This window comes from Leptosomus discolor, chromosome 4 (assembly GCF_034619465.1).
Source record: "Leptosomus discolor isolate bLepDis1 chromosome 4, bLepDis1.hap2, whole genome shotgun sequence".
NCBI lineage: Eukaryota > Metazoa > Chordata > Aves > Leptosomiformes > Leptosomidae > Leptosomus > Leptosomus discolor.
Window position 1 is genome coordinate 82,286,456 of NC_141394.1, and position 18,679 is coordinate 82,305,134.

General features: G+C 49.6%; 1 protein-coding gene across 5 annotated transcripts in view; it reads left to right on the forward strand.

Annotated features, from left to right (window-relative positions):
- Positions 1-18,679, forward strand: part of EXOC6B (exocyst complex component 6B) — a 306,693-nt gene that overhangs the window by 196,835 nt on the left and 91,179 nt on the right. For 2 of the 5 annotated variants that reach the window (XM_086463895.1, XM_086463894.1), the window contains exons 16-18: positions 5,234-5,345; positions 8,859-8,993; positions 10,117-10,296. In XM_086463895.1, coding sequence (XP_086320021.1) covers positions 5,234-5,345; positions 8,859-8,993; positions 10,117-10,296 — 427 coding nt within the window. Of the gene's footprint in view, positions 1-5,233; positions 5,346-8,858; positions 8,994-10,116; positions 10,297-15,898; positions 15,929-18,679 lie in introns of all 5 variants that reach the window. The other 3 variants (XM_086463897.1, XM_086463896.1, XM_086463893.1) reach the window with 2 other exon arrangements.

Here is an 18,679-nt window from a genome sequence, read left to right on the forward strand (position 1 = left end):
TTTTAAAGCCTCCAAAATACTCCTCCCTTCTCCACCCCAAGGTGCCTTGATGCCGGTTTTGCCCGTATGTATATGTGTGAGACTGGGAAACAACTGTATTGGCCAGAAACTACAAGTTGGTGCTTTCTTTTTGCACCCAGTGATGTCCTCAACTTGGTAGAGGTGTTTCAATGAATAACGAGATTTTTACTGGAAGGAGGAGGGGTCGTTTTTCTCCTCTCTTCACAGCACCGCACTGGCGAGGGGTCGGGCAGCGTGTGGGGTTTCACCTCCCTTGGCAGCTTCACATCCTGGCCGCGGCCTCGCGGTGGACGTGGCTGACGTGACACGAGGGCAGCGTTCTGGGGACTCACCAGATGTTTCAGTGCCTACACAAAGCTCTTCAGGGTTTTAATTCTCTTCCTTTGTGCAAGGGGTAGCAATTTGGAGGGGCGCGTTCTCTCCGTCTTCTGCTAGAGGACGCGGTAGCTCATGGGTTGGCGTGGAAGCACAGGATGTTTCTCACCCCCCCCCGTTTAATCTCAGCCTTTCACTGGTGGCAGGTTGTTCTCTTTGGTGGCTCCCAGGGCTCTTAACCTGCGGGTCACCATTAAACCTCTCGGTTTCGAAAGCCGACAGGATGGTCCTATTTCACACGGATGCTGGTTTCACCGAACCCCTCCGCTGGCACTTCCCTCCCGAGTTTTGTGCTCTTCACCATTACGGAGGTGATTGGGTTTGTCAGGGAAGGGAAGAAAAGTGTCCCCTTGGGTCCCTCCTCAGGGGTCCCCCTGGACACGTTATTAAAATTCCTTTCGACATTGGATTTTCCAGCCCTTTTTGAGGAGCGGTGTTGGGCTGGGGGAAGGGAGCCCGGCTCCTGGCTTTTCTAGCCAAACATTTGGAATATTTCTCTGAAAACCCCTGTTGACACTTTCTTCATTTCACCCTGACAGCTTGAATTAGGTTTTATTAGGAAGCTTGGCTACAAAGCCGGCAGCAAGTTTTCTTTCTCTTCTCTTTCTTTTTCTTCTTTGGTTGTCATTTACCTTGCACCCTGGAGTGACTGGGGTCAGCCTGTCAGTCACGGGAGGCCTGAAGGTCATGACTACTGCTATGGGATACGGGACATCAGCTGTCATTAACCCAGACAGTTCGCTTAAATGCTCTGCGGTCTTTTCCTGAAGAGCAGAGCCGATGTCAGAAAATGTAGCTCATGGTTTTTTCCTCATTATTTTTTTAAGCTGACTCCTTGTATTTGTTGGACAGGAGCGTTCTCCTTTATGTTGATAGGCTTGTGAAAGTTACTTTGCTTTTAAAGTGTTTGAAGCAAACTTGGAGCTTAGTGTGCGTTTACAGGGCTTGCATTTTTCTTTTGTGTGGCTCTGTTAATTTGATTAGGAGAAGGAAAACCTCCTTTTATGTTTTCAGCAGTTCTGCCTTTGTTAAAAAGCCTGTATTTGAGTTCATCCAGGAGATGTCTTTGAAAGTATCCACTTGCTGGAGGATTTCCGCCGGTTCCAGTGGAACTTCCCATTTGAAAGATAGGGAATATCTTCAGAAAAACAGGGGGTGGAAGGATGAGATGTCGGCTGTAATCTACCAGGATTTGGATTGTTCAGTTTGGGGATTTTCCAAACAAAGCACCAATCCTGAAGGAATTTGGGATACAATTCTTAAAGTGCTGAAAATAATTGAAATCGGTAAAGTTGCTCAAAATAAAATAAAAATGAAAAAGCAGAGGCTTGAATAACTCAATCAGGTAGGACCTTTGGAAGTCAGCTTTAGGAGAGAGGAGGTACACGTAGTTTCTTTGATAGCCCACGTTGCTGTTTCGGTGTTACTAGCGGGCTGTGGTTGTGGACCAAGCGTGTAGGTGTAGTAACCACCACAGCACTACCAGCTTGTACCAGTTTGAAGCTGGTAGATCAAATTGGCATCAGACATGTGTAGCGAGCAGCCCACATGACAAATGTTGTTCATTTGGTGTTTTTGTTTTCTTCTTCATGTTGAGAACTGAGCCTTTCTGTTGAGCCAAGGTCCAACCTTTACTTCACAGTCAAGAGTTGGCATCATGCAACTGACTGGTACCATTACTCTTTGCTAACTGGCCCCGCTGGTCTGGCCATGGGATCTGGGCTGTCGGTGTGAGCTGCTACTTGCTTCATCGTTTCAGCTGGGAGGGTGCTGGGCAAGGCAACGGCCGATGCCCCTGGCTCTGGTTGCCACCTGCACCTCTTCTGTTGAACCAAGGAAAATCTGGGAGAGAGCAATCCAGCACCTGGTCTAATCCTGCTCTTTTTTCACCCAAGGAATGCTTCCTTTTTTTTTCCTTAACTCAGTGTGTGGGCCTTGTGGGAGATATCACAGATCCTTTTGCTCTGGTGGAACTCAACCAGGGGTTACCAGGCAGCTTGACCCACCGTGTAACTGAAGTTACAGCCTGATTTTCTAGCTTAGGCAGCCAACAAACAAGATGAGAATAGGAAACCTTTGGAAATGGTGCTTTTAGGCAGAGAAAACTCGGTTAGAAGCACTTTGAAGAAGCAGAAGCAGCACGGAAGGTGCTCAGCAATGTTCTTAAGCACCACTTGTTTATGCCTTGGAGGGTATCATGGTTGAGATGTTCCTGCAGCTGAAGCAAGTGATTAAAGCAAACCCGCGATTTACAAAGCTTTTGGTGCTGCGGCAGCCTCGTGTCATCAGCGCTGGCTGCGGCGTCGGGCTCCTGCCAAGAGCGGGACTGTCTCGGGGCGTACACGCTGCCAGACGGTAACTGGCTGGTTTAATTTCGACGCCCCGATGACAGGTTGGCGTTTGAATTAAAAAAAAAGCAAGCTTTTCCAGCGCAACCTACGTGATTGCCACGTTGGTTTCGTGAGAAAGGCTGACATCGTGTCCAGACCCCCATGTTTTCATCTGTTCCAGCAGATGCTGGAAGCTCCAGCCACCAGCTCCGCTTCCAACCTCGGCTGTTGTGCACCTCCACCACCCTTGGGGACGGGCTCTGTGACTCCCTATATTTCGCATTTCAGGGTTTCCCAGGGAAAATCCCGAAAGGGCCACGATGCTTGTACAAAGATAGAGCTTTGTGTATGGGTTGTTCCCGATGCAATTTTTTCTTTCCCCCCCTCTGAGCGTGGGTCCAGCCCTTTTCGCTCCCCAGCCCCCTTCCCCAGTTCCCATGCCGCTCCGGCAGCAGCAGGCAGCTGCCCCCAGTGTCGTGGGGTCCCTTTGTACCACCCCTTTGCTTTAAATCTCCTCGGGTGTCTCTTTTACCGTCTGTAGATCGTCACAGGGTTAGATTTTATTGTACTTGCTATATTTAACCACGCTATTGTCTGGTGGAGAGGACTGGGGACAATCTGGTTCTTCCTGGGGGATGATGGGGGACCTGGGGGGTGTGTGCATGGTGGGTTTGGGGGGTTTTTTGGTGCTTATCTTTAAGTAAAACTTTATTTGAGAGCCCTACCCGTAGTATAAAGACCAGGAAGATTCAGTGGCTGGCATCTTCTCCCCCCACGTTTTGATGTCCGTTCCACACTGTCAAAAACCCAAATGCATCACCTTGGACCTCCCATGAAAACCCTGCGAGAAGAAGCCGAAGGGTCCATGTGGGACGTGAAGCGGGCTAGCCCTGATCGTCGCTGGCACAGGATGCACTTCCCTGCTAAGCAGGAGGAAAATAAACTCACAGGGATCAGCGGGGGTGATCTGGAAGAGACCCACACTGAGCCTTTGGCTGATGACATTGAATTTAAATTATCGGGAGCTGGGTCCTGCCGAGTTGCTGGCCCTGCTCCGCTTGTGTCCAACTGGGAAGGAGACAGTGGTCAGCCCTTGGCAGGCGCGTAGGTCGGAAAAGCAGACTTCCAGACATCAGGGAAAAGGAAATATTAGAGAAACCTGTTGGGGAGCGCAGCGTGGCGAGCAGCCGCTGGGCGTACGGGGAGCTGTGCAGCTGGGCTGTTCCTTGGGAAAGCTGCAGCAAGACACGGCTTTCTTGGTCTCACGGAAGTAGGAGCGTGACTCCGCTCAGAGATGCGAGCGGGGAACAATATTTGGCGCTTCTCCTGGGAATTCGAGGGGTTTCAGTGCCATTCTCATGCAGCAGCACAAGGCAGGTCCTGAATCACTTCAAAAATTGAGTTGACTGAAGGATGCACGGTGCTCGGGGAGGATGAGCGGGTCCAGGAGGCTGCTGCGGCCACAGGGTTGCTGTTGGAGAAGGTTCAGTCTTGCTTTCCCGAGCATCAGGCACCGATGCACCAGGGCTTGGCTCAGTAAATAGGCACAGAAATTCGTGAGCTGGACAAGGGCTGGCAGCGCCCATCCCCGCACCAGCAGGCACCCCAATAGCAGCACCCCAACGTCTCCTGCCTTGCACGCCGGCACTGGGCTAACTGCAAGGTTTGCTTTTGCTTCTGATGTCCATCCCTGCTTTGTAATCTGGCCCATTTGTCAGGTAAAACAGGAGAAGGAGCAAAAGGTCACGGGCTTGATTTACCGGGAGCCTTTAAAGTTATTAACTCCTCTCAGCCCGCAGCTGCCTGTCACTGCGCTGCCAGAGATGAAGCCCCGTGGTGTCAGGGCTAATGCAGGGCCAACGACAGATCAAAGGAGCCCGTGTCGGGGTGGGTTTCCCAAACCTCCTTCAGAAAGGAGAGGTTGCACTTTGCTGCTGTGCACGTCGGAGGGGCAGCAGCGCCTCGGCAGAAAGCCAACCCCCCCAGACTTCAGCAACGCTGCGGTTGCAACCGTCTGGCAAAGGACACGAACAACGCGTTGCGAGAGCTGCCAGTCTGATTTGGTTAAAGAAAGAGCCACGAGAGCATTGGAGGGGGGTGTATTTTGAGGGTTTGGTTTGTGTTTTTCCCGCTATTGCAGGTCTTTTGATCCCTTTCTCCTTGTGTCGTGGACGTGCAAGACACCAGCGTGGTGTGCAGGGCAGTGGCTTGGCTGCAGGGGTCAGTGTTGGTGCTGTGGGCAGCTCTCACCCGTGCTGGACCAGCCCCTGGGAGAAGAGAGGCTCAGGGATATGGGTTTAGTCCCCCTTCCTTACCAACACATGCACAAAAAGGCCTAATTTGTTGGTATTTTGGGATATATTAGTATGTCAGCGCCTGTAAGCGGTGCCCGGATGATCATGGATAAGGCAAAAGAGGGTTGGGAAGGAGACTGGGTGATGAGGGCTCCGGGTGGTTTTCCTTTCACGGAGCATTTTGCAAATCTCTCTTTAAATTCTACTTCCCAGCTCCACCGAAGTCGATGATATGATTAGAAAATCTACAAATCTGCTGCTGACCCGAACGCTGAGCAACTGTTTACAGAACGTCATCAAGAGGAAAAACGTCGGGCTGACGGAGGTAGGACGCGGCTTCGAGGAGACCCCTTTCCAGGGCAGGGTGACAGAAGGGGGCTTGGTCCCTGGGGGCTCTTTAGGGCACCTTTAGAGATGCTGGTTTGGAGCGTTATTGTAAAAGATTAGGTTGGAAAACGATAGTGGAACCACACGGCGTTGCTGTACAAAGAAAGAAACACTTCATGCTGCAGGAAAGTGGAAGCTTTTTTGCTGTTGCTGTTAGAATTGCCCCTCTCTGGAATTTGCAGTGTTATAGATCTGAATTAAAGTCGGGGGTAAGAGGACTTCAAGGAGTGCTGGAGAAGAGCCAAGTGGTAGCTACGAGAGGCCGGGGCAGGGTCCCCATCTGCAGGTGATGTCCGAGGCGGTTTCAGCCCATCGCTGCAGCATAAACTCAATATTGGCATTTGCTTTTTTCGCAATTGGTGCTTTTTTGTGCACAAAGTCAGATTTCGGAGAAGCGTCGTGCGTGTCAATGGCGGCTGTTTGGGAACGCGTGTGGTACCTGGGGGGTTTGGATCCCTTCATGGGACCTCTGTGTGCTGTTATTAACTGAGTAGATACTGATAGAGCTGCAGTTGTTTAACTGACTGTCCCATGGAAACGTGTCCTGTTCTCTGGACACTGTAAATACCCCATGGGGGTGAGTTTTGGGGAGTTGGGTGCATTTACAGCGGTGTGTATTTACACACGATGCTTCCTCAGCCCTTTACCTCTCCGTCTGGAATCTCTCTGCTCCCTGGGGGCAAATTCCTCTTCCCTCCCGCTCCTCCCAAGCCTCCCTGCACAAAGAGGAATGCAAGGTTATCCCAGCACCATCCATCCCCCCCCAGTGATCTTTGTGCTGCTGTTGGGAACGTTCCCACAGCGTGACTGAGTGTGGCGGGAGCAAACTCAGCGCGACAGTCCCCTCAGCCGCTTTTGCCCAGTTTAGACCGTGTAGGTGTTCCTTGGCGTCTTCCACCTCGAGCGAGGGTGATGCCTTTCTTTGGGCTGAGAGCGGCTTCTTCGTGTGCTTTGGAGCTGAAGAGCGTTCTTGCGAGGAAAGCCGGCGTGGCAGACTGGAGTTAAACCGAAGGTGTAGCATGTCCAAGGACTGCTCTTCATCTCTGAATCTCTTATTTTCACCCTCTTGTTCCTTACCGCTTACCAAGGTACAACTATCTCTCTCTGCCACCGTTTTTTTTTTCTGATTTGCTTGAATAAAAACTACTTTGAGCATCTTTGTCACCTCCTGCCTCTTTCCTTTGTGTAATGATTGACCCATTTGTCCAAATGGAAGCACGCAGTGTTGTTCTGAGTTTCTCAAATCCGTCCCTCTTCAGACAAGACAGTGGTGTGACTGTGTGAAGCATAAGAACTAAAGGGCCTCTTGAAGAGCCCAGATCGTATACAAGCACAGTCCTGGTGTCAGAGGTGATTGCAGAAGATATTTAAGTACCTCGCATAGCTCTCACTTCCCAGATTCAATTTTTGCACAAAGCAACACCGTCCATTTTGGGCTCTCCGGTGTCGTTTTCCAAGCAGTGAACAAGGTAATACAAGGCCACGTACCAACCTCCCTGGTCTGTTACCCTCTTGAACTTATTTTTCATTGCTGTTTTTTGGGGCTGCCTCTTAGCAGTGGGTGTTGAAGTTTGTTACCAAGTCTGCTCCAAGTAGTCCTGGTGTTTTGGATAACCCTGACATCCCTTAGCAAAAGAGAGGGAAAAGATGCTGCTGGTTTTTTCATTTGAATACCCCAACGAGAAGGTCTTAACCCAACGAGAAGGTCTGACCCCAATGAGAAAGTGTTACCCCTCGGAAGTCAGAGGAAGATCAGAACTTGAAGGAGCCAGAGAGGGAGCAGGAAATCTCGTAGCAAGCGGTGGAAGAGAATCAAAGCAGTCAGGGCCTTCAAGTTTGGCAGCTGATCTGGAGCAGTAAGTTGTGATGATCAGAGAAGAGGTTTAGGAGGAATTTCACACAGTTGGAAATATCTAATGTTTAATTAACTTGAAGCTATAGGAAAATGCATCACGATCATGTTGTCAGGGCTATCTGACATGGGGAAATGCACATGAGAGGCTTGTTTGAAGGCAAGAATTGAGAACAAAAGTAATCCAAGGAATTCAGAAATGAGAAGCTCTCCTAGTTCCCTGTGCAATAGGTTTCACAGACCAAGTACCAAACAAGAGGAGTTCAATTAGTTCATAATTTGAGTTCTTAAAAACAAAAACCTGCTTGAAATCAAAGAAGTGTTGGCTGGAAAAGACCTCTGGAGGTATCTAGCCTGACCTCCCACTGGAAGTGGGATCATTGCTCACTTGGATCGTGTCAGCTGTGGCTTTCTCAACCTGACTTTTAATTTCTCCAAAACAGAAGTCTCGCAGCTTCTCGGGGCATCCTGTTCCGGTTCTGCACTGCCTCCCTAATGACTCTTTTCCTTCCTAATATCCAGGCTGAACTTCCCAAACTGTGACCGTTGCCCTTTCTCATGTCATCTGGCACTAGCAGGGGCTGGGCACTGTAATCTTTGTAGTGTTCCTTCACTGTGCCTGTGCCTGCAGCACTCAAATTGCTGATGGGTCCATCTCATTCGGGAGATTTGCGAGGGTTTCCAAACCATTTCGTTAGAGGAGGTGGCTGCGGACTGCCGCACCGTGCTCCGGCAATTAAATTCTATCAATCCGGAGCATCATAGTGCCTTCTGTCTGCAGGAGAACTGTTTTGGCATGATGTCTGAGCTAATTTGGGAAGGTTTTGTCACAGCTTATGTTGCACTGGGAAAGTAGTCACGGCAGCCCGCTCAGAAAGGAGGTGTCTGCTTGAGGAATTAGCGATGCTTCCAAGGCAGTGATCCTAAAGTGGAAGCCGGGACTGTTGTGCTCTGGATTGTGAGTGTTTGGGCTGAGTGACTTCAGCAGAGGATTTTACTCTGTAGTTGCCTTTAACGTCCTGTGATAGTGCCACGGGCAGGCAGCTGAGAAGACGCCGTTAAGACCCGGGTAATGGTGGGTCTGATAACCCAAAAGGTACCAGGGCGAGGCCTGCTGTCCACCCACACCACCCTCAGAAGAGTAAAACCTTCCCTCAGAAGAGTAAAGCCTTGTGGTTTCTTTGTTCGATACCTTAGCACGCTGTTGTTCGGTGTCACTCAAGATGTGGGTTATTTAGGGTTCATTAGCAGACAGAGGACTTGTGATTTGACATGGCGTTTTTTTTGTAAGCCTGTTGTATTTGAACTGTGCTGAAATGAGCACTGACTGACAGCTGAATGTAGGAAGGTCACTAAAAAAAAATAATCTTTTGTGGTATTAGTGGCTGTCATGGGAAATGCTTTTCCCCCCAAATTGACTTTTATTTAAGTTTCTGGTGTTATTAAAGGAGGCGAGCCTTTGAGCGTGTAGCAAAGCGTAGTATGTTTGTACAGTGTCAGCTTTTCTTGCCAGAAGTTCTTAGAAATTGCCATCCATTAACCTGGCACGTCCCTGGCTTCAGGAGCGCGACGATTGAACGCCTTTTTTTGCCTTTGCAGCTCGTACAGATTATTATAAATACGACCCATTTGGAGAAATCCTGCAAGTTCCTAGAGGAATTCATAACCAATATCACTAATGTACTTCCAGAAACTGTCCACACTACGAAACTCTACGGGACCACAACCTTCAAGGTGAGGAGGCTGGGAGATCCACCTCCGCTGTTGGTGTGTGGTTGGAGAGTCTCTGCTTTCCAGGGGCGTGTGGGTGTGGATGTGTGAATGCAGGGGGCTGAGCTGAGCTGAAAGGTAGTTTTGTCATATCTGGGACGCTTGCACCATCAGACTGGCTCTTGGGTTTGTCCTTCGGAGCACTACTTCTGTCTAGATCGTGAGCCTTTGTAGCCCTAATTTACAGGCTGTGACTGCAGCACTTATTATCTAAAGGATTAAGCAGCTTTTAAACAAAAGCCTGATTATTATTTTTTTTTTTTAAATGAATTTTCATTTTGCTGTTTGAGCGCCGTACGGTGTTACACACGTCTGGCCGTGAACCCAAGCTCTCCTCTTTCACCCAAGAGGAGAATAGATTTTCAAAACGTAATGTTTCTGTATCTTTCCACTCCTTTTAGCATTATCGCCTAAAAATCAGGGCTGGCAGAAACTGCTGGACTTCCCAGTCTTTCAGTCTTTAAATCATAACCCAGGAGTGTCTACCCAGATACTTTTTATGCAATGTTAAGGCCATAATCAGCTCAACCGTGGGGTGTCTGAGTTGCATCCCCTGGCTGGAGAGCAGGAGATGGGAACAGCGCCGAGGACTTGAGCAGCGGGAGGGAATCGGTTAGGTGAGGTTTGCCCGTGGGATAACTCAGCGAGAGACTAAGGGCCCTCGTCCCCAGGGAATTCCGTTTGTTGTTCCTTCTGGCATTATCGACCTGTTTGGCCTAAGGGTGAGTCTTCCTACCCTTATTCTGGCAGGGTGTCCCTCCTGCACCCCGTACCTGCCCGCAGTTTGGTGGGTCTCAGCCTTTTTCCGTGCAGGACGTTCCTCTCCCATCTCACTCTCTGCCATCCTGCACAAGGTTAGCCCCCTGGGTTGCACCAGAGGCAGACACCAGCTTGTTCTTGCCTACCAGTGACCTAGTGGCACGTGTCCCACCAGTCTGAGCCAACGCGAGGCTGTAGCAGCTGCAGAGTTGCCGCTTTGTCCTGTGCTACCTTCAGGGCGAAGGTTTGGGTCAATCTGACGTCCTGTTACTTGGGTAGACTTGCGGTAGGGCGACTCCAGCCCAAGTGACGTTGTCCTGTTTCCCAGGACGCCCGCCATGCTGCTGAGGAGGAGATTTACACTAACCTGAACCAGAAGATAGACCAGTTCTTGCAGCTGGCGGACTACGACTGGATGGCCATGGAGCCGGGCAGCAAGGCCAGCGACTACCTTGTAGATCTCATTGGCTTTCTACGCAGCACGTTTGCTGTGTTCACCCACCTCCCGGTAAGCCACCTCCACCAGTTTACTTTCTTTTTCGGTCTGGGGAGCACACGGGTGTCTGATGGTTGCTCAAGCTTTATGGAGTGTGATGGAAATGGGGCCTTGAGCTGTCAAGTCTTACAAATCTGTTTTCAAAGCAAGTATTTCCCATGTTACCAGAAGTTGGGCTTCAGCGAGAGTCTCCCCCAGTATTTGCAAGTCTGCTTACACGTGAACAGGGGAAATATCACAGGCCACCATGAAGAAGCAGGATCATAACTCACTAGCCACCTATATTTAGCTGTGTTAACTTTCAGCGTAATGGAAGATCCCAGTATAAGGGTGTCTATTATTTGAACTGCAGATACATTTCCAAATGTTTGTCAAGTCACTGGATGCCTTACATCAAAACAGTGCTCTGTTGGAAGGCAGCATATGTTTCTTTCTTTTCTCTGCTGTCTGAAATATGCCTGTGTTTATGCTGTTACTGCGATCAAAAAATGTATTTCATGTTGGTTTTTGCAGTTGGCTGAGTAGTGTCCCGTGGAATAGGCAAAATATAATCATCAGGGAGTTTGGTTTTTGCTCAAACAGCTTTTTTCCCCTTTAAATAACATTCGTTCTGAGCTGTATGGTTATATATATACTGAAGAGTACCTTCAGTCAGCAGGTATTTCGAAATAGCAAATCCACTGAACGCTATACATGTCCTAAAAGCAATTTCAGATCTTTCTTCTTTCCTGGACTGTTATTTATTTGTTGTTACTGGGTGCCCAGGATTGTAGTACATGGGCACGCACTGGGCTTCTTTCATGAGCTCGGATATAAACAGGAAGAAAAGACAAATAACACACAATGGCCGTTTCCTTCGCTCCATTCTCCTTGTTTATGCGGCTGTGATTGCTCTACTGGAAGGATGTGCAAGCCCTCCAGAGCTGGTTTAGGAGGTGTTAGAGCCCCAAAACTGTGCAGCCTTCTGCATGGCTCGTGTCTGTGGCCTTCTGTGTCACAGCGGGAAGATTTGGTAGCAGGATGGAAATGAGGACTGGTTTGCTGTGGATGGAGAAGCCACCAAAAGAGGAATGGAAGTGGCTTTCCCGATTCTCTGTTATCTGGAGGTATTGTTGAGGAGAAGGTGCTTTCTTGGCTCCATTGTCACTGGAACAGACTGCTAAATAGAGCGTTGCCTCCTGTGGGGAGAGGTCGGAAGGGCTTTCAGCCACCTTCTTGTTCAGGCCGGGTTTATGGCTAAAACGTCCCCCCCCGTTGGCAGCGCTGAGCGGCGTGGCTGGTGGCCATGCAAGGAGGTGTGGGGCCGGTGCCCTCTGGAGTCTGGAGGTGCTTGGAGGTGGTTGGATTCCTCAACTGCTGGATTTCTCCTTAAAAAGGGAGATGTGGCTGCACAGGGGTGGTTTGTCACCTGCAGACCACGTCCACAAATCATACTGGGAGTACTTACACAAGCAAGTAAGGGAATTTGACAGGGAGATTGGTCTCTGCACCAGAGCGTGAAGCACGGCTGGCAGGAGAGATGAGGATGGGGAGAGATGCCCACAATGATTTATGAGATGGACCTGGAGTGATTTATCTTCCTTAAATATTAATGTTTCCTTCTTGAGTGAGTAAAAATTGTTTTGGAGACTGGGAGGGGCAGCTAATTGGTCTAAAAAGGATGGAGACAGATTGAAGCAGCCTTTTCTCTTCCAGAACTGGATTAGAAAGGACTCAGCTGAGAAGAAGGCTGCCTGCAGCTTGCCATGGTGCCGGCTAACGTGCTGGTGCTGTTAACCAGCACCCGTGCAGCACCTTATCGTCAAAGCATTGCGCAGCACTGATCCTCCCGACAGCCTTGTGAGGTAGGGGAGGAGAGTCCACCAGCTGCTTCCATCTGATTTTGGGAAGCTGTAGTTTGGGTTCAATGGGTTGTAGGAGATGTAGGTCTGGGATTTTTTTGGTATATATTGAAGTTTCTTCCTTTAGAGGAGTGCTATGAAGGTGCTGTCACATTGCTGATGGGTCCCTGCGTACCCTTGCAAGGCAGTGGTGGGTGAGAGCAAGTCAGGAAGAATCAGCCTACATCTAAAAGGCACCCAGCTCCTTTGGTGTCTCTGCTGGTTCGTTCTTGTAGGGCTCAAGGGCCTTTTTCCAATGGCTTGTTTAGGAACACGATGAAATTTCTGCACTTTGCTAAGTGAAACGTGGCAGACAAAGCATGTAGAAGCCCACGTCTGCCTAAAGCAATGCAGAAAAATGACAGAGACGTTTGTGAAAGCACCAAAAACGTGGGATGAGCTTCATTTGTGAAAGGAAAGAGTGAGAAGGGTTCGAGGGGGAAAGGAACTATCTCCAAAAAGGGTGAATTACAACTAAAAGAGGGTGTTGCAGCATTGCCAGGGGCAAGATAGAGCTGATCTGAATCCAGCCCAAATCATGCGCGCTGTAGTGTGTGATCTCAGAGGAGCTGCTGCCCTGTTTGAAGTGAGCTTACAGCCTGGCCCGGCTCTGAAATCCAGGATTTCCACCCTGCCAGTAGCTCATGAAGAAAAACAAGTGACTGTGCACCCTCCTTGGAGGGGCATCTTTGGAACATTTTCTCATTCATAGAATCACGGCATGGTTTGGGCTGGAAGGGACCTTCAAGACCATCCAGTTCCAACCCCCCTGCCACGGGCAGGGACACCTCCCACCGGAGCAGGTCGCTCCCAGCCCCATCCAGCCTGGCCTTGAGCCCTGCCAGGGAGGGGGCAGCCATGGACTCCGTGCAACACTGTCCCTTGCTGTTCTCGTGTCCTTTGCTATTGGAAACGCTCCCGTCTTCCAGAGCTGATAATCAGGGACCTTCATGTTGAATTCACCCAATTTTTAAAAAGTGAAAAGCTTCCTCCTGGTATTGGAACTGGCAGCAGGTTTTTTGGAAGGAAAGAGTGGCAGTCTCAGGAGATGACTAAGTGGCAGGAGCTGAGCTACTCACCTGCCTTTTGTCACAACAGCAATTACACCAAGAAAAACCTTCACCTGCTGATCAAAGAAACTCAGCCTGGGCATGTCGGCAGTTACCGTGCTGAAATTACCCCAACAAAAAGCTCTGTCCTGTAATAGAATGGAGCCGAAAGTCCTGAGCCTGCAAAAATGCAGGCGCCTCCTTAACGTGACGGGTGTGAGTAATCCCATTGTCTCGGATGGAGCTGCCCGTCTGCAGGAAACCTTGCTGGGGTCAAGGCTCCGGCTTGCCGCGAGGCAGATCAAGTGGCCTTGGAGGGGTCCGGTTGACTCAAGTCAACGTTTCGGAGGGGGGGGGGGGGGGTGAAGAGGAGCCGAGAAGCTGAGCAAGCTGAAAGGCAACTCTGAGCCAAGATTTGGGCATTAGGTTTTGCGTTTCCCTTTTGGGATACCTGAGGTTGGATTTTTCCTGTTTTTACTGGGGGGAATCGCGGAATGGTTGAGGTGGATTGACCTCTGGAGGCCATAGACTCGTGGAATGGTTCAGGTTGGAAGAGACCTTTGACGATCATCCAGGCTGACCCCCCTACAGTGAGCAGGGACATCTCCAACTAGATCAGGTTGCTCAGAGCCCCGTCCAACTTGACCTTGAATGTTTCCAGGGATGGGGCTTCTACCACCTTTCTGGGCAAGCAGGTCATTTGGTCCAACCCCCCTGCTCAAGCAGGAAGAATAACCCAGACCAAAGCTAGTCCTGGCCCATAGAGTGGCCTAAAGAGTCTCCAATTTCTCCGGTGTTCAAGCAGGGATTGCAATCCCTGATTTTTCCTTTAGAGCATCAGGGTCGACATTATGGGAGGTGGTGGAAACAGCTCGATGTGAGGAACCCCTGGAATCGATTTGCTTTCCGCAGCTTTGCTTCGGGACGCGGAGCCCCTCCCCGTCTGCGACAGGCGCGGTGGTGGGTACAGCGTGTGCCGGCGGGGAGGGAAGGTTCGTGGTGAAGCGAACGGGGTTTTGGGCCATACCAGTGCTGGGTGAAATTTTCATGGTGGTTGAGAGCCACAATTCGAAAATGCTCCGCTAAGTGCCCAAAATGGCTCAAAGCAAATAACCCGCTGGTGGAAATCAAAGCACAATTAACATTTGGCTTCAAGGCTGCCCTCTTCCTGCGTTAGCCAGGGAGAGTCGGTTACTGCTGCCGCTGAGCTTATTAACACGGGATGCTTGGGCCTCCTTTAAAAGAAAATACTTTTTATTTTTTTAAGAAAAAAAAAATACTTTGGGGGAAAAAAAAAAAAGTATTTTAGGAAAAAAAAAAAAAAGGTGGTTTCTGGTTTTCAGCAAGTAAAGGGCCATGGCCTTAAAAATTAACATTTCCAGCGTAATACTTTTAAAAGAATGACTGAAAAAGCCTTTTGTCTTTGATGGCTGATTGTTGTTTTTATTTCTTGTTAGACAAGTTAATGTAAATCGCATTGACAGGGCTACTCCAAACACACTGATTTGTTGACATTAAGCTTCTCAAAGATGGAGGGTTGTGTCAACACCTACGGTGAACTGTCAGGTTAACAAAGCAAGGATGTTTTCTTGGGGGAGGGGAGCAAAGTTGGGGGAAGGGGGGGGGGGTGTTTTGTTTTTATTTTAAGTTTCCTTTAATCCTCTGTTAGTCTTGTATCTTGATAACCTCCTTTGGAAGGTAATCAGGGCAGGTCAAGAGGTGATGCTGACCCGGGAAGGGGAAGCAATCTTTCAGCGATCGAACAAACTCGTAACCTCTGTCGTCTTGAGCAGTTCAGCGTGAACTCCCTGCAAGAGGGGGTTTTGGGTTGGAGGTGGTGGTTTGGTGGGTTTTTTTCTGTTTCCCCCCCGCCTTCTGTGCTTATTTTTGCCAGATGGCAGGCACAGATTTCAGCTGGAGCTGCGCGAACGCCGCGGCCGCTCTGCCTCCTGCAACCTTTTTGCCTGATTCACCGTATTGGCATCTCTTCCCAGTTGCAAATAAATACGCCAGCCCCGGCAGCTCTTGCTGTGGTAGAAAGAGCTTTGGAAGTGTTTGTTTTCCTTTTAAAGGGAACGATTACCTGCGTTTTTATTTAAAAAGCCAGATCCCTCTGTAATATTTAAAAAGGCAAGACACTGTGCGTGGAAGTAAAATGCCTTGAACTTTGCACCGACCGCAGCCTTGGCCACGTTGGGAGGGACCCAAGTGGAAAATCACTGTCAGGAAAGCATCATATGAGCGCCAGAGACACCTCCTCTAGATTTGCACGAGTCCTGTCTGTGCTTAGCTAATGTCCCCTTGCCCTCAGAAGAGCTGAGCAAGTTTCGCCGGAGCCGATCCCCGGTGTCACTTGCTGGGGTTTGGCATCCGTCGCCTCCATCCGACAGGTGGGAGAGCTGAGGCACGTGGATGTTGACCTGCAGAGCGTCTTTAATAGCAGTAAAAATGGTCTTGTGGTACTTTGAGTTCCTCCTCATCCTCCTTAGACCAGGTTCAAGGAACAACCCGTATTTTGCTCTTTTTAATACTAATTACTCTGCCAACCAGCCGGTGCCTCGGCTGGAGCGTGGATGGGTTGCAGGCGCCTACGGGCGATGACCGATGTGTACCTCTCTGCCTTTCTCGCTGTTGCTTTGCTGTCTTCTGCATTTGACTTTAAACTCCCTGTGTTGTCCTCTGTAGGGGGATGTAGATGTCCACTCTACAATGTCGGTGAGTACAAGACTGCGTGTCGTGCGCGTTTGGTCTGCTCTGCTTGCACCTCAGATGTTAGAGGGCGAGTTGAACCAGAAAAGGTCTTTAGTGTCGGAAAGGAAAAGCTTGACTAGAAGTTTAAATCAACAGGATAAATAAGAGACCAAGGGAAGGGGTTTCCTTCCAGGCAGGTCGCTCACAAGCATGCTGTTGCTAAATGGTTGCTTTTAGAGCATGTCGCGTTTAACTGGCTCCTTTTATCCCCCGTGCATCCCTGGATGTGCGGGGAATTAGGGGAAATGCCTGTTATTAGGGAAAGCATGATGGGATCTTCAGCCTCTGCTTGAAAGAGAAAAGACCTTTGTAAAATCCCCCCTCGCTCCCTGTGTTTTGTTCAGACAAATCCCCCCTGGGGATTTCAGCCTGACGTTCCTCCTGGTCTAAGTGCTCCGACCCGGGGCTCAGGCCTCTAAGCCTTCCCTCCGGCTAGAGTGGGAGAATAGTATTTTATCCAGAAAATCGTGTGGGTTCCTGACGTTCACTATCCTCCCTGTTTGGATTAGGCAATGAGCCCAAAGAAAACGAAGGAGACCTTTCGGACCTGCCTTCTGGTTCAACGAACCCCTCTAATTGTTGTCATTTCTGCTTGTTTCACGTGCGGGAGAAAAAAAGCTGCGGCATTTCCATGGATAGATGGCAAACAAAGTGCTCTCAGGCTACCTTGTTTCCTCTGTTCCCATGTCTGCAAGCCAAGGCACGTGCGAGCAAAGCGTGCCTCGTTTCTGTGTCGGCGCAGCCCTGCTCGACGCGGTTGTGCGGTGGGAGACGCGGCCGGCGCGGAGATGTAGCCTCTACCCCAGCTTCTGCTTTTCCACCTTTAATCCCTGCTCTTCATTTTAATGCCGAGCTGCCATGGTAGTATTGATATTCCGTGCCGCGGTTGGATGCTTGTACCCCTTTTCCTGGAAACTGAGCGTAGCTAAGCCTTGAGTATTTGCAGGCTCCGGGCACCTGGGGGGTTTCTAAGTCAACATCGAGGTCTCAAATCAACGCCAGCTTCTGGAAAGAAAGAGCCTTGTTAAAGCAATTTGAGGCCAGCTCCCATCAAAGCCGCGGCTCGGTTGCTGGCAGGGCCGCGGGAGCAGGCAGGGATGCTTCGGGCATCCCCCCGCGGCCGCGGGTTTCCAGGAGCGGTGTTGAATGTCGCCCGTCCTACGCGGTGTCCTTAGGGCGTACCCTGGGAGAGACAGATGCAGAAACCGGGGTTGCCTCTGGCTTGGCAAGACTTTCAACTGTTTAGAAGCCAGATGTATTTATTTCTTTAATTGAATCCAGTGCCTAGACAGCTATGGAGTCAGCTTCCTATGGAGAGGGGTGCATTAGTTTCATTAAGGTAAATCAATGAAAAATAATACCTGGCGGTCCCCTGGAAAGGGTCAGGAATGGAGTAATCCCTTTATATGGTGGGACTTTGCTAGCCTGCTCTTAGTTGGTTTTGTTTTTAACTGCAACGGATTCTAATTTTCCTTTTAACCCTTCTAATTTTCTGTTCTCTAGGTAGTTTGTGTTAATTGGTGGAAATAAATCACTAATCTGTCTGTCTAAACGAGATTGAAAAATAAAAGTCTGATTGCACCAGAGAGCAGGACAAAGGAGTAATTGTGACGGAGTTTAAAACGTCCGGTGGGAAGTAGTTGTGGCTAATCCTGGAAGTTTCTTGGTGTTGCAGATACAGACACACGTTACAAAAAGCGAGTTGCCTTGGATGCAGACACGGACAGGGCATGGGCAGCATCCACAGTCCTCCCTGTACCGTCCCTCTGGGGGCTTCCTCTGCTCTCCAGAGATGATCCGAGTCTCTTGGGGGATTGCTCGGACCCGCGTGCCCTGAAGGTTGGGCAAACTGCCCTTAAAACGAGGGTGCCTTGGGCGGGAGGGGATGGGCTGGTGACTGGAGCAGCGCCTGGGTGGCTGTGTGGTCTGGTGGCTGCGCTTTACTTTCCTGCTCTTCTCAAGTGTCTCCAAAATCCCAAATACTTCCCAAAATGAAGGGGTCGAAGCAAGAACTAATGGGCGCTTTAAAGCAAGAGTAAAGCATTCAAATACGGTGGATTTAGCTCTGCTGGCTGGGGAGAAGGCTGACCTCTGATTAACCCGGGAGCGCTAGTTAACTCAAATCTGGGTAAGCCAAGTTATCTTGTAATTACATGGTTTCTTGTCTGCTTTCAGCACTTGGAAAATTAACTGAAGCTAAAATGCCCAGTCCCATAAATCCTTTAAACCAGGGTGTGCACGCTTCCCTAGGTATGGCTTCCCTTTGTGTAGTCACCTTGGCATGTTTGGCTTTGATTTGTATTTTACAAACTGAGATTTATAAAGCTGTTTTGTGCTTACTTTTGCGTGCACGTACGTACACCAAAAATCCAGTGTGCAGTACGGGGAATTTGGCAGCCGGAAATCCATCCTCAGAGTAAGGAATTCAAACGTGCCTGCTGCCTCCTGCACCAGAGCCCCAGCGTGTACCTTCCAAAAACCCTAACAGAAGTTAAAATATGGTTTGTTGGGTTGTTGTTTTTTTTTTTTCCTTTAGGCTCGAATTTGAGCAAAACAACAGACTTTGCAATTTTATGCGTTCCTCTTTTTTCATCCACTGGCAACCTGAAATTTTGTAAGGCTCTTCTTAAGTTGCGAACGTGCCAAGGAACGTCGGTGGACGCCACATCTGCCCCCCGCTATCTTCCTTAACCTCCCCACAGAAGGAGACCCCCC